Raw genomic sequence first — 14,168 nt, 5'->3', positions numbered from 1 at the left:
CACCTCCACCCATCCACCATCAACTACATTTTTATATATAGAATCACTTTGGCAGTAACCTGTTTGTTTGTTGCTTAGAAATGCAGTTTGTTAATGTCATGTTTCATAGTAATTGCATGTACTAGATACAAGCAATTTGTTCTTCTGAAATTACAACTGAATATAAATTGGCAGAACTTCCACTTATTTTCATCAGTAATGAATATTTTCATTTTAACCATATTTTGTTCTTTCATTAAATAGTGATACATTCCACATAATTTGCAAGTACCTTGTTATTAATATTACCTTTGCAAACACTGTCAAACCCTAAAAGATACAAAGAACAATTTTATTACTGCTTTCCTAATTATGCCTACAGATGGAGAATTCAGCCATTTTGTTAATTTAATGTTGGCCACACTGTGCGACATGGACATTGTGAGCCTGGGCACAACATCATGTTTAAACTATGTACACTGTATAACATTAATATCATCTTAACTGTAGACTATGATGAACAACTGCAGCCCCTTCATTCTTTTTTTTTGTTTCTTTTGTTATTCTATTTCGCATTGGGAACCATCATGGCAACAGATGGAATTCATCAAACAAACAAGCCCTTTATTTTCATCTTCACTGGAATCCCAAACACTGCCTCTGTCGACTGAGTTTATTTAGTTTTGTTTTCAGTGTCATCAGTGTCTTTTATCAGGACATCTCTTCTTGCTGCATTCAGATTAGCTGATATAAAAGAGCTGTCGCAACAATGCCAGATGGTCATCTTGAATTTCTTTCGTTGTCAGGATTTTGTGCTAAGCTATTCATGGTTCCAAGACCATAACAAATCCTGGTACACATTATTTATCTTTTGCCTCAAAAGGTTACATAATATAATACATAGAAATTTTGTTGGCCCCTTGAGACCAAGAAATTCATGGCCAGCCATGGTATGGACTCTATCTGGCACCAAGTAATGGGTATTGGATACTTTATTCCTGTAATATGGAATCAGTTAGAAAATATACTTTGATTTTCAGCTGTAGTAAAACAGCATGACAGTTGTGTTTGTTTTTATCTAAAATGATACAATATCCTCTACATTGTACTGTTTGTAGACTATCCTGTGTTCATAATGCAATGTAAAGCAGTTAAGGCTTTTGAACTTAGTCCTTCTTTATTGCATTTTTGATGCAAAATTCTGTTATTTGTGTAAATACTTCTACAAACTTTCTTGGTATGTGTTGGCCTCTGCAAATTCTAATTATTCAGGAAATACTTGTTAATTGCATTCATCACATTTAGTTGTGTTGCTTGGAAAAACTTAATTTTAAAGTTTGACAGTAACTAAATTTTCTTTTTATACATCAAACCAACACTTTGTTGTTTAAGTGAATATCTTAGACCAGAAGCAACTGAAGCACATAAAACCAACATAGGCTGCCTGTCTTTACTGATTCTGTTTGTTTGTGATGGCTTTGCTATCATGGGAAGAGGGGAGATGAAATATCACGTGATCAGCAGTCGTGTCCCTCCTCCTCTGTCTTCTCCTGCTCGTGCTGCTATCCTTCTTTTCTGCAGAGCAAGTGTGCCTGCCTGTTCAGAGAATGTCATCGCACCCACCCTTTCCTAAAATAGACTGTGCAGAGAGAGACCTCAAAATAGATATACTATTAATTACAGTCTCTCTGAAATATTTATGAGCCGCAGCCACGTCAAACACTACTCACTATCGCTAGGGTTCTACAGTCCTTATCACATCCCTGTTGTTTTGTGGGGGAGATTCCCATAATTATATTTTTTTCAACTTTTTGTTGTGTCTGCATGGAGAAACATTGCTCCTCACTTTTTTTTCCAACTGTAAGAATAGTAGACACCTTGTTTACAGTTGATTTGACTTCTTTTCCTCTATTTATCTCTGCAGTGGTGCTGTAGTTCTGTAAAGCTTTCACTTCTGTGTCCTTTGTATGAATGGATGGTTTCTCATTTTTTTATTACATTTTTCATTTGAATGAAAAGTTTCTACCATAAGCACAGAGTCGCATGTTCAAAAGTAATAATATTCCTGTTGCTGGTATGTCAAAAGCACAGAGTCCAATCATTCTCTGGTGATGAGTAGGTTTTCTGAGTGTTGGTTGCATGGACCACCAGCTTTGACATGGGTGTCAATGTCACACAAACACAATGAGTGTGTATTACAGCTTGACTACTATAAATTTGTATCCTGTACCCTTCTTACTTGGTTGAATGATGAGATCCAGAATTGCGTGAATTAGGCTAACTACTCAGTGTTGACTCAATGCTGCATGTATTATATCACAAACCTTAGATTCAAAGAATGAAATGAAAATGAAAACCTTCACAGGTTTTCCTCTCTTGCACAGTCACTGACAGCTAGATCAAACATCAAATACATAAATAGCAAAAATAATAACCTTTCCCAGTTTGATATTGTACACCTGCATAGTAAATACTAACATGTAAGTAACGAGGGGGATTTGAATATAAAAAAAACAAACAGAAAAATAAAAAAATATATGACTTATAATACTACAAATAGGCAAACCTCTACTCCTGTGGGGCTGTTTAGGGAACGAAAATGAAGACAACAAAATAAACATGTCTCTCCTATTCCTAACCAGCAGCTTCAAATCTTACCAACGCTCTATTGTCAGATATTACAAGTTATTACTTGGTTGTAAAATGACTGAGAAAATAAATTAATCATGAAGCTCAATGAGAAGTTTTTTTTTTTTTTTGGCTAAGGGGTGTAAAAGCATCTGCGTGGTACACATGCTTGCAGGGCTGTTGAGTTAACATTCTTCCAGTTACTTAACTATGTTTGTCCAACATTTCAGTACCATTAAGGTTTGTTGCTTTTTTTTTTTGAAGAAGCAGTGAAATTGGTAACAGTATAATATTTATAGTGTGCTGGAAGCGAAACGTGATGTGGAAGTTATTGTCCTTTTTTTTTTTATTTTTAATACAGCATGCTGATTATAGCAGTTTAGGCTCCTTGCGATAATATTAGTAGTGAGTCTGTTTGTACATATTCACAACAGTGGATGTGTGAAAATGGCTTTACATGGTTTGTTGAGTTCATACAAGTCTCTCTCATCTTGTGTCATTAGTTTTTACATCTTTTAACACGGTGGTGTTAGAGCATCTTTTTTCCCCTGCATGTTTGTTTTATCATATGGATGGGGTTGTGTGTGAATGTGTGTGATTGTGTATTTAAAATTGACCATAAATTTGTTTGATATGTTGCCTGCACATGTATTGTGGTTATTTTAAATCAGCCAGTATGCATCTTTTGTTGAATGCCCCAACTAAAGCCTGTAAAACTGTGTCCTACCTATTGACCTTACTCTGCTCCTCCTCCCCCTTCCTCTTTCCTTCTGTCTTAAACCATTTTTGTTTCTGCCTCCACCTACACATCTATTTTAGATTCTCCTATACACATCCTCTTTTCTCTCTTTATTTGACTGTCTATTCTTCTACTGTGCTCTGTAATTTGCTCATACATCTCACTTGCTACCACTAACTTTTCTTTTACATTATAACTCCCATCCCCTGCTTAAACCTGTTCCCATTCTGTCCCCATCATGTAATCGCCTCTTCACTGTTCTGCTGTTTCTCAGGGGGAACCGTGAGAGCTCCAGCCGGGCGTCTAGCAGCCGTCAAAGCAGCACAGATAGTGACATGAAGTGCCTGGAGCCACGGCCCTGGAGCAGCACCGACTCAGACAGCTCCAACCGCACCCTCCGGCCCCCCGTCACTAAGGCCAGCAGTTTTTCTGGCATATCCATCCTTACCAGGGGGGATAGTCTTGGCAGCAACAAAGGATCACAAGGAAGCTGCAAAGGCTCTCGCTCTGGTAAGCTGTGGAAGAAAGAGCCGAGGCATTTAGGTCTTTCTGGTAATTGTCATTAAGGTAAAACATTATATAACTTGTAATGAAAGTGTGGCTTTTACAGTTAATTAAAATATAAATTTTTAGGAAGGTAAGAACAACATAAAGAAAATGTCTGGTCTAAATTCCTATAAATTGCTTTATACATTAAACTTCCACTGTAGCTGATATACTGTACAAAGAAAAAAAATCAATGGAAAGCCATAAATTAGTTTTATTTCAGCCTTGAATCAAACCTGCCTATGAAATGGTTTTTAGCTTCGGCTGCTTGGAGATGTTTCATGGAATAAATTCTTCCTGCTCACAAATATTGTTTTGGAAAAAAAAAGTTTTATGGAACATTGTTGACTTTGATGACAGAACTGTTCAGATTAGCTGAATAAGATTTATTATTTTTTGCTTTCCTCTAATTAAACGTTTTAATATTCTGAAAGTGATGAAAAGGGAAAACTGGTCTTTATGAAGGCTTTTGACTCTGGCATGTAACATATAAAATTTTTATCAAAGTAATTGATAATGACATATCTGAAAGAACATAATTAAAATTAAAACAAGGCATTTTATGTTTTATGGTGTCTTCCTCTTCATTACTAGGCTTGCCCCTAGTCAATCCTGACGTGTGTCCCCAACCTGTAGCGTCCCAGGCCAGCCGTAGCCTGCTTCCCTGCTCATCTCAACAGCCACAGCCGCCCCAGGCTCAGCCGCAGACTGCCCTGCTTCCCACCCCACAGCAGCACCCCATGGGCAACCACATTATTGCTCAGGTAAGAATCTTAACTATCAATCATATCAATAAAAATGAAGAAATGGTTTAAACTTACAGACCTCGTAATTGAAGCTGTTCTTGATTTTAAACATCTGTCATGAACCCATGTCCATACTGGGATTCTAACTGGGTGGATAATCCTAATAATTGCTCTAAAGACTGTTATCTTATTCAGTGCAAGAGCTGTCATTGTATTTAACAGTCCATTACAATATGTCTGATGGCAGACATTTCCTTTCTAGTTGCTTTTAGTGTAGTAGTATCATTTTGTACACAGGCTGTATTTGCATTTATGATTTTTTTAAAATATGTTTTCAGTCTCTGCTCTCTCTGCCCATTAACAACCTTTCCATTATGTTATAGCCCCAATTTCTCCTTGTCTTCATTTTTCTTTATTTCCTTTTGTCTTCGTCTGACACCCTTTTCACTGCCTTGCTTCACTCTTCATTCTCTGCCTCTTTACTTCCTTCGTTTCTGACAGCCGGTGGCGTCTCTGCAGCCCTCTCAGCCTGTCTCCTACTCCAGCCCTTCCTGCTCCCAGGTTCTCCTGCCAGTTTCTCCTCCCCAGCAGTACACAATGGTACTGATGCCTGTTATAGCTTCATTTGTTCTTCTAAATTCAGTGAAAGACTAACACCTTCACACTAAGCTTTCGATTTCCTCTGCTAAAAAAACACTTCTATTCTGTTTCCCTGTTTTCATTAACTTTTCATGGTTGTTTAATTGACATCCTGGAAAATCTCAGTATTTGCAGCTATAACCAGTATGATTTTATCAGACTACACATCTATGTCTGGCACTGCCTGAGCACTTAAGCTTTGGCAAGAAATCCTGCACCAAGATTGTAATTGGTGTCCTTTTTGTCACCAAGTATATTTAACTGCCTAGACAAAATGAGATGGAGCGCAGTCTGTCACACTCCAGATAATGAAGAGGTGTTTTTTTTTTTGGAAACATTCTGCTGTTATTGTCAGAGTTTTTTCTTTTAAATAAATGTATGCAGAGTTGTGTTTACACATTTGACCAAAGAACATCATTGTAAATGAATAGCCCAAATTTGGTTAAGTAGAAAGTAATATTTTCATTTAGTTACAATTTATAGCCTTTGCAAATTTTCTTTATATTATATACGATTTATTATTTTATTATGTATAACCATAGAAATTTGTGAGCTGTGTTCTACCTGCAGTTATCACTCTGGTTTTGTGTAAGATTGGAAGTTCGTACTGAACACAAACAACATCTGGATGACGGCAGTGCTTTCCAAAATGACAGTGTTCCTTAAATAAACATAATCCCAGGGCTATTAAACAGCTGTTAAGTGTTATGGCTCTGGGGATTAGGTACACTTCCCACTGCTTCTCCAAATTTACCGAAGATACTGATCTAGTGATAACATTTACAAATCAAAAACCAGTGTGACCTTAATTTTTTCTCTCTCAGGGAGAAGAACTTGCACCTCAGTTTACCCAGATGACGCTGAGTCGGCAGGGCTCCAGTGAGAACCCTGAGCCTCCCCCCATGTTTCAGGCTCCTCCCACAGTACTGACGCAGCACCCCCCACCACAGACTGGCTACATCATGGCTACCACAGGCCAGCCTATGCCACCTCCATCTGGCTACCAGCCTGCCACTGGTCACCCTCATCCACCACCTCCCCCACCACCTCCATCCCAGCCAGTCATTCAGGCTCCACCACCTCCACAAGGCTACATGCAGCCCCCTCCTCCTCAACAGGTAAATCCTTCCTGACAGATTTTTAGATAAAAGAATCAGACATAGATTCCAAAGTCCTTGGAGGAATGCCAGGTTGAATGAGTAACAAGATGATTCTCAGTAAGCACACCTAATGATTAAACATTAAAGTTGAGCAACACAGGTGGGTGCTCTTATTGAAAAGTTAATATATAATCCATATCATATTACATGAGGTTGTTCTCACTGTATGATACATTATAAATATTAACCCCTTAAAGTCCTTCAGTTGTCTCCTAAAATTGGTTTTTATGGATAAAAGACTTGTTGTGGACCAGCTATTTTTCTGGAATACGTTTACGGTTTGCATGTAACAGGGCCATTTTTGTTGTAGTATCATCTGCTACTGTAGTAAAGTATGGCTTCAAAGACGAATTCCTTTTGTGACTGGTCAGAAATCAGTGTTTATTATATCTATAGTTATTATCGTAACCTGGAATGGTTACGATCATTCAACTCTCAAGAATCTTAGCTTTCCAGAGGTGTATAACATGTTCAGGTACTTGGAAGGGAGACTGAGTTAAATATATATTTATTTGTCATGTCCTGCCCACATGGCGTCTGGAACCAGTGGGTTAACAGACTTAATAATTTCTATGAAGCACTGAAAATTTCCATTGAGTATGTTTAGATAACAGAGTTTATCAAGGGAGGAAGGAAGGTTTTCAGTTTTTTTTTTTTACAGTTGGAATAAAACTGTTGCTAATCTGATTCACTATTGAAGAGTAGACTGGCTGTTATTAAAGTAGCCTAATTTGTGTGATTATAATTAAGGACAAAACTCACCATTGTAAGTAGTCTATCTGTAACTGTTTGTAGACCTTTCCTCGCATTATTTAAAACAATCATGACATGCAAAGGTTTTCTCGAGAACATTTTTAAGCACTTACTGGTGGAATCGCATGCCATTCACCACTGGGTGACAGATTATGACAGTGGACACAATAATTAATGTATTCACAGTATTTGAGATGGAGTGGTGAACCACATTGATCGGTTTCATTGCAGTAACTATTAGACCATTGTCTCTGCATGAAGAACAAACTAAAGTACTTTTTACTGAGTGAGCCCACATTTTCCATAATAGCGCGTTAATGCTTTAAGGTGGGATATCGTCACGTTAGAATCTGTTGTTTTCTGCCCTCGTTAAAGAGTCTCTTCCTTCAACTGGACAGACAGATGACTGAAGTTTCACAAATTTATTTATTTATTGCCACAGCGTGAGACTAGAGTAAAACTGTAACGTAGAAAATAGAAATGTTTAGTATCAAAACTTATCAACTGTACTGTAATAAAAAAAAAATGTATTAAAATGTAACTCAGTGAAGTGTCAAACAAGTTATAGCAAAATCAAAATAGCAAGAAGTCCATAAGGGCCCCTTCACTCAAGTTGCCATAACCATGGGTATTAACCCGACTACCATACACACATTAAATTGATATCCACAGCACCAGTAATAGTCCAATAAATGTTCAACTCACAAACAATGCCTCCCCTACCGCTCCATGTGCTCGTTATGGGACGTACTGTGCGGACTGTGTGCTGAGGAATCCAGGTAATACTTTGGCGAAGTGTGTATTAGGGCTTGTATTATTTCAGAGAAGTGACGTCATTGATTACATCCAAAGCCTCGCTGCTCGGTTGTAACACGCGACTGGTTCGGAAAGCGGCTCAGATCTCGCTGTCAGATAAAACCATTATGATACAATAAAGTCATCATATACTCATGAGAAAATGCACTGTATTGTTAGAAGCAAGTTCTATGGTTATATTTTTGTTTTTGTCAGAGAGCTCTTAAATCTATATAACAGTTACAGCTCTTGTGAGGAGAGTAGCTGCATTTACCATTAACCACACAAAGAGACATTTTGCCTCATGATGGTTCAAAACTGGGCTATAAAGGAAGATGTGTAGTGAAATTTCTAATTGTGTTTTATGTGATGTGCAAGAATTTGAGGTCAGTCATTTCCTTTAAATGTGTTGGCAGCATCTAAAACTCCAGTAAAGTATAAAATGTCAAGACCAGAGTGACTTTTTGCTGTAGAAAGCATGGAGAAAACCAGGCTTGTTGCATTCAGATGCTCATTATAAGATAAAAGTAGTGTATTTATGTTGCTTCCCACATCTAGTGGCTGTACTTTATGAGACTGAATAATAAATATAAGATTTGCACCCACTATTTCCAGTTTTACACTTAGTTTTGAGATGTTGAAAAATATTTTTCAGCATCTTCTGCCTTTTTTGAGGTTTCATTCCTCGCATTTTTCTTCTGTGCTCCAAGCTCTGACCTTTTAGACGCCATCTGTTCATGTGTTTTTATCGCTCCACGTACCTTCCTATTCCTATATTGTCCTCACTTTTAGATCTCCATACTGTACATTGGAAGGGAAAGGAAGCTGCAGTGTGTGGGTGGTTGACACTAACAGGAGTGCAGATACTGACACTGCTGCAGCCTCTGGATGGGCTGATTGTCGACATGTATGCAGATGAAGGAGGAGGCAGGAACTATCGATTTTCCTAACGCTGAGCTTCCTCTCTGTTTGTCTCTTTGATGTCTCATTTGGAATATTTGTAAGCTACTTTTAGTCTAGTTGTGTAAGCTGTTCAGGCTTCAGTGTTTAATGCTTGAACTTCAGTGTCTGCTGTTGAGCCTCGTATGATACTTGGTGTTGAGCAGCCATTATTGATGAGGACAGAGAACAGTGTTCCTCTGGTGTTGCTTTAAAGTACAATCAATATATTACCAGCTCATTGCTTTACTACTTCTATGTTTAAAGGAGTTGCTTGAAATGTTAATCTAACAGACTTAATGGGAACTGTATTAGAAATTTATCATCTTTCATTTTATCAGAGGAGCAGCAAAGCTCCAAAAATGACTTTATACTAACTGCCAACTGGAAGCAACAGTCTGGACTGGTGGATGATAATAGTTGTGTTATCCAGCTGCCAGAGATTTAGCTGGGGAGTGGTGAAGGCCAAAAATATCACTCATCTGTAAAATAATAAAAAAAAAAAAAAAATTCTGTTGCAACAAACGAGAAGAAATGTTGGCGTCATTTTTATTACTTGCTTTTTCTGACCTCCATCTGGCCAGCATCAGATATTGCATGCTCCACCTTGCTTAAAAAAACACAAATATTTAAACAGTTAAATTTAAGTTCTAAGAAAAACATGATTGCATGAATATAAATAGTAAATATCTTCCTAAATTTGAGAAACTGGCTCTTTGAAGAATATTTGAAAATGAATATATATACATATATATATATATATATAATGCAGATAAATAAGGTATATAAATTGTTTTAGTTTACAACATGTGTTCATTACTTAAATAAAAATGTAATAAATGTTATGATTGAGCATTATTTCATCTTATTGTTCTGTATTAAAGACTCTCTTAAATGTTTTTATTTTCAGATACAGGTATCATACTACCCTCCTGGTCAGTATCCCAGCTCAGGGCAGCAGTACCGTGTGTCCCAGCCAATTTCCCACCAGGTGTCTTACCAAACCCAGCGAACACAACCCATGCCTCAACCCACTCAGCAGTCAGGTTAGTGCAATGTCACCAACCACACCTCACTTACAGATGTAGAAAATGAAAACTGTTCTGTATGGAAAAAAATAAAAATAAATAAATAAAGTTGGTTATTCCCTCTCGAATTACGGGCTATCATATAAAATGAGTGAAAACCATTTTTGCAGCAGATAAAAATGAAGAAGCCTTTCTTCAATTGTTAAATGTCACGGAATTTAAAATGATTGAACCTTAAAAAATTAGTTTTCATATTCACATTTAAACTCCACTACTGAATATATTCTTAATACTATGTCACCATACAATACAAACAAACAACAAAAACAAAAAATGCTAAGAGTTTTCTATTCAGATAATAAATCGTTTTTGTTGAAATCAGTTTGAAAATTGATAATTAAAAAACGACTCGGTCTCAGTTTTGAGTCTCTCTGGGGGAATTTTGAGTTTAAGCCTTTATTTCTCTCAGGTAAATGTGGAGCTCTGCACCTTTCATGGAAAACACTGTAGCTTCAGCATTTAGTCTGCAGTATATATGTGCTTATATTTATACAGTAACTGAGACACGTTGACAAGCTAAACGGCATTTTTAACGAACAGAGGTCCGAGGCAGCCCTCTCATAAGTTACTATGAATACAAATATTATTACTTATGCATAAAAGAAATTTAAACTATGGCTCAAGGATCAAGTTTTACATGATGATGTTAAATCTGCCCTTTATCTACTTTTTAGAGGTAAAAATCTGTAATCTGTATCTTTTTATACCATCATGCATTGCTATCTCTTAACCATTTTTAAAGTTTCTTTTCCAATCATTTTCACATCAGGTCTCCAGACTATGATACCCAGCCAGCAACCAAGCTACCAGGGGATGATAGGGGTGCAGCAACCCCCCAACCCTGGTCTGATTAATTCCCAGAGGCCAAGCATGGGAGGGCAGATGCAGAGCATAATGGTCCAATATCCACAGATGCCATCATATCAGGTATACACAGTTTTTGGTCATCAAATGACAAAATTTTATAGTAATGCATGAATTATTTTTCAAATTTTTAGGTTTTGAATTTATCCTTCTTAATCGCTTGTTCAACAACCTTTTTTTACTCTACCAAAGCCAGGACTTTTTTTCCTAGTATGATTTTGTATTTGTGCCAGGTACCAGTGGCAAATGAAAATCAGCAGGTGGTACAGCAGCAGTACCAGCAGCAGGTCATGGTACCAGTCAGCCAGTCTGTCCAGGGGCCTATGCCCGTCTACTACAGTGTTATTACACCCACACAGCAGAATAGCACAAGGTATGTATGAGAACGTCTTGTCCTTACAAGAGATTTGGTAATGTAGTTGGAATATTTTCATCCAGCCTTACGTGTTATGCATGAAATATAAAAATCATTGTCATTTCTTCTCTTTTTGTTTCCTCTGAATCTATTTAGCAAAAAACAAACAAAAAAAAACAAATCTATTATATTTAAGCTACAGTAGATCACAGATCACTGCTAATTACTAAGTGTGCCTCTGGTGGACAGATGAAGTTTTGATTGTTTATCTGCATGCAGCGTTTTTCCTCCCATGTGTGGATCTTCCCATAGTAAAATAATAAAATAAAGCAGCTGGCTGCATCAACCAGCACAGACTAGATCAAGTGGACAGTAACTCAAACTCTGGAACACCAGTGAAAATTGTCCATTTTTGATTTATTCTGCTTCTCAAGTGGTTCAGACATTTAGATGAATCAGCCTGAAAGAAGGAGCAAACCATGTCGTACACCATGAACATGAAGCAACAGCATGCAATGTGAACCAAGTGGTAGCTTTCTTACCAAATAATTCTGTGTGACCCCTACAGTCCGTCAGTAGGTTACCTGCAGCCCCCCAGCTCTGAGCAGTTTCAGATAACACAGTCGCCGTCCCCCTGCAACCCTCAACCAATGCAACAGCAATATTCAGGTGAGACTTACCGTCATAATCGTCATAACTAGATAAACCTGAATTTAGATCTTTAGTGCTGTATTTTATGTTGTGTGTGTTGGCATTATTTTCCTAAAATCTTAAAAGTTAGTGTGTGTAAAAACGCTACGAACTCTAATGGAAGGGTTGGGTCTGTCTGCTTATAAAAACGGGTGAAAGGTATTCAGGGAAAAGGTCACTCAAAGGTACATGTGGTTCATGTCATGAAGCTGTAAATCAATGTCAAAGAGGTATGTTTGAAGAAATCAAGGAAAACAAATTTGACAAGCGGAGTCTGCCCTTTTAGAAGTATGAAGTAAGTGTTGATCAAAATGATCACGTTATGTTCACGTTATCGTTGAAACCTTGTTGCTGTTTTTGCCTTTTATTCAGGTGCATGTTTTTTTGTGTTACAAGAGGAAAGTTGATTTCGAGCCATGTTTGTTCTGTAAGGTTTCTTTACGACAGGCTGCCAGTGTTTTAATAATTTGTTCAGGACTGTGAATGTTAAGATTTGATCATTAAAGCCATCATATTAACAATACACATTAGATGGTGATTCTGAACCAGAAACATCCATCCATGCAGTGTTTCTTGCATGTTGTCGTTTGGTCTTTCAAAGGGTTCTTACGTCAAACATTAGATTATTATTAATGAGGTACTAATTAAAATTAGGTGGTTTTTACAACTGCATTTTCAAGATCTGAAAACCTGCCAAATTAAAAACATCACAAACATACGAATGTGCTTTAATTAATATCAATACATACTTATTTTATTTTTTGTATAATCAAAAATTGTTTGCTTTATTACTTAAAGACCATTTTTAATGTTCAGCAAAACCCAGGCAAAGTCAAGTACTTGCTTTTTCAAAGTTAAGCGTTAAATTAGAAATAATAAATAAAAATTACACAAGGACTGAGACGAGTGTTATGAAGACATCTCCTCACTATTTGCATTCTAAAAAGCATGAAAACAATTGGTTTATGTGAGCATGCATCTGTGTAATTTAACACATTTTTGATGTAAAAACTTATCATTTGATGGCAGTGTTTCTAAATTATTTTCATTTTATACTCATTCTATGTCGACTATTTACACCATAGCCTCCACTCACAGACCTCTACAGGAATCCAGTTAACTGCTGATTTGTTGTTACTACAGTTAAAGCCTGTCGTAGCTTAGGGGGATTTAATGTGCTTTGAATCTCTTGTAAAAGAAAATGATTTGAACCAACTACTGTGACGCTTCAGAGCCAATACTGTTATCTTTGACTGTAAATCAAATATAGAATGTGAGAGACATGTAAAATCATCTGTTTATCTGCATGTAACCCTCAGGAGTACCTCCTCCTGGTCCTGGGGTGATGGTCATGCAACTCAGTGTTCCCAATGGACCTCAGCCTTCCCAGAATCCTCCTCTGGTCCAGTGGAATCCATGCAAGTACTACAGCATAGAGCAGAGGCCCAGCAAACCAGGGGAGCTCTATAAACCTGACAACACTCCACAGGTACACACAAACACATGAAGGTTCCTTGATCAGGGTACCCATTCATTCTTTCATGTTCCTCTCTGCCCTCTAGTGGTCATTTGTGATATCTTTTCGAATTGCTTTAGTGTGTCCTCTGAAGTAAAGTGAGAAAAGATGTTGAATATAAAAAAAAGTTAATCCACATAAGGACAATTATTTTTTATTTTATTCTTTGCTTGAATTTAGGGAAGTACACAGCTGACGAGTCCCCTGGCTTCCCCCACTCAGTCTCCCACCCCGTCTCCCTCTGGCAGTGTCAGCAGCGTATGTCCAGGCCTGGGACCATTGCCCCTCATATCCCAGTTTCCTAGGCCAGGAGGACCAGCTCAAGGTATGTAGGACAAATATAAGCATGCCTCTTGGACAGAAACAGCGGCCTTCCTGTGTGGAGTTTGCATGTTGTCCTTATGAATGTGTGGCTTTTCTCCGGGTACTCTGGCGTCCGCCCACCGTCCAAAGACATGCATGTTAGGTTAACTGGTCACTCTGAATTCTCGGTAGGAGTGAGTGTGAGCGTCAGTGGTTGCTTGTCTTTGCCTCTCGCCTGCTAATTGCTGGGATAGGCTCCAGCTTCCCTGCAACCCTGAAATGGATTAAGCGGTATAGAAAATGAATGATAAAGGAATGTATGACAAAATAAAAGCACCATCATTACTGCCATTATTAATCTTATTTGATCATGTGTAGTGTATTTAAGTAGATACAAATGGCAGTTTTCCTTGAATATCACAGTTAAC

The 14,168-nt window shown here is 37.6% G+C and overlaps 1 protein-coding gene across 12 annotated transcripts in view; it reads left to right on the top strand.

Moving 5' to 3' along the window:
* Positions 1 to 14,168, top strand: part of LOC121636589 (R3H domain-containing protein 2) — a 62,617-nt gene that overhangs the window by 45,719 nt on the left and 2,730 nt on the right. For 7 of the 12 annotated variants that reach the window (XM_041980195.1, XM_041980200.1, XM_041980196.1 and 4 more), the window contains 10 exons: positions 3,621 to 3,856; positions 4,487 to 4,656; positions 5,140 to 5,238; positions 6,102 to 6,395; positions 9,835 to 9,970; positions 10,782 to 10,939; positions 11,110 to 11,249; positions 11,800 to 11,900; positions 13,241 to 13,410; positions 13,618 to 13,762. In XM_041980195.1, coding sequence (XP_041836129.1) covers positions 3,621 to 3,856; positions 4,487 to 4,656; positions 5,140 to 5,238; positions 6,102 to 6,395; positions 9,835 to 9,970; positions 10,782 to 10,939; positions 11,110 to 11,249; positions 11,800 to 11,900; positions 13,241 to 13,410; positions 13,618 to 13,762 — 1,649 coding nt within the window. The remainder of the gene's footprint in view (positions 1 to 3,620; positions 3,857 to 4,486; positions 4,657 to 5,139; positions 5,239 to 6,101; positions 6,396 to 9,834; positions 9,971 to 10,781; positions 10,940 to 11,109; positions 11,250 to 11,799; positions 11,901 to 13,240; positions 13,411 to 13,617; positions 13,763 to 14,168) is intronic. The other 5 variants (XM_041980204.1, XM_041980202.1, XM_041980203.1 and 2 more) reach the window with 2 other exon arrangements.

The sequence above is a fragment of the Melanotaenia boesemani genome, chromosome 3 (genome assembly GCF_017639745.1).
Source record: "Melanotaenia boesemani isolate fMelBoe1 chromosome 3, fMelBoe1.pri, whole genome shotgun sequence".
Taxonomy (NCBI): domain Eukaryota; kingdom Metazoa; phylum Chordata; class Actinopteri; order Atheriniformes; family Melanotaeniidae; genus Melanotaenia; species Melanotaenia boesemani.
This window is presented reverse-complemented; position numbering and strand designations above follow the sequence as displayed.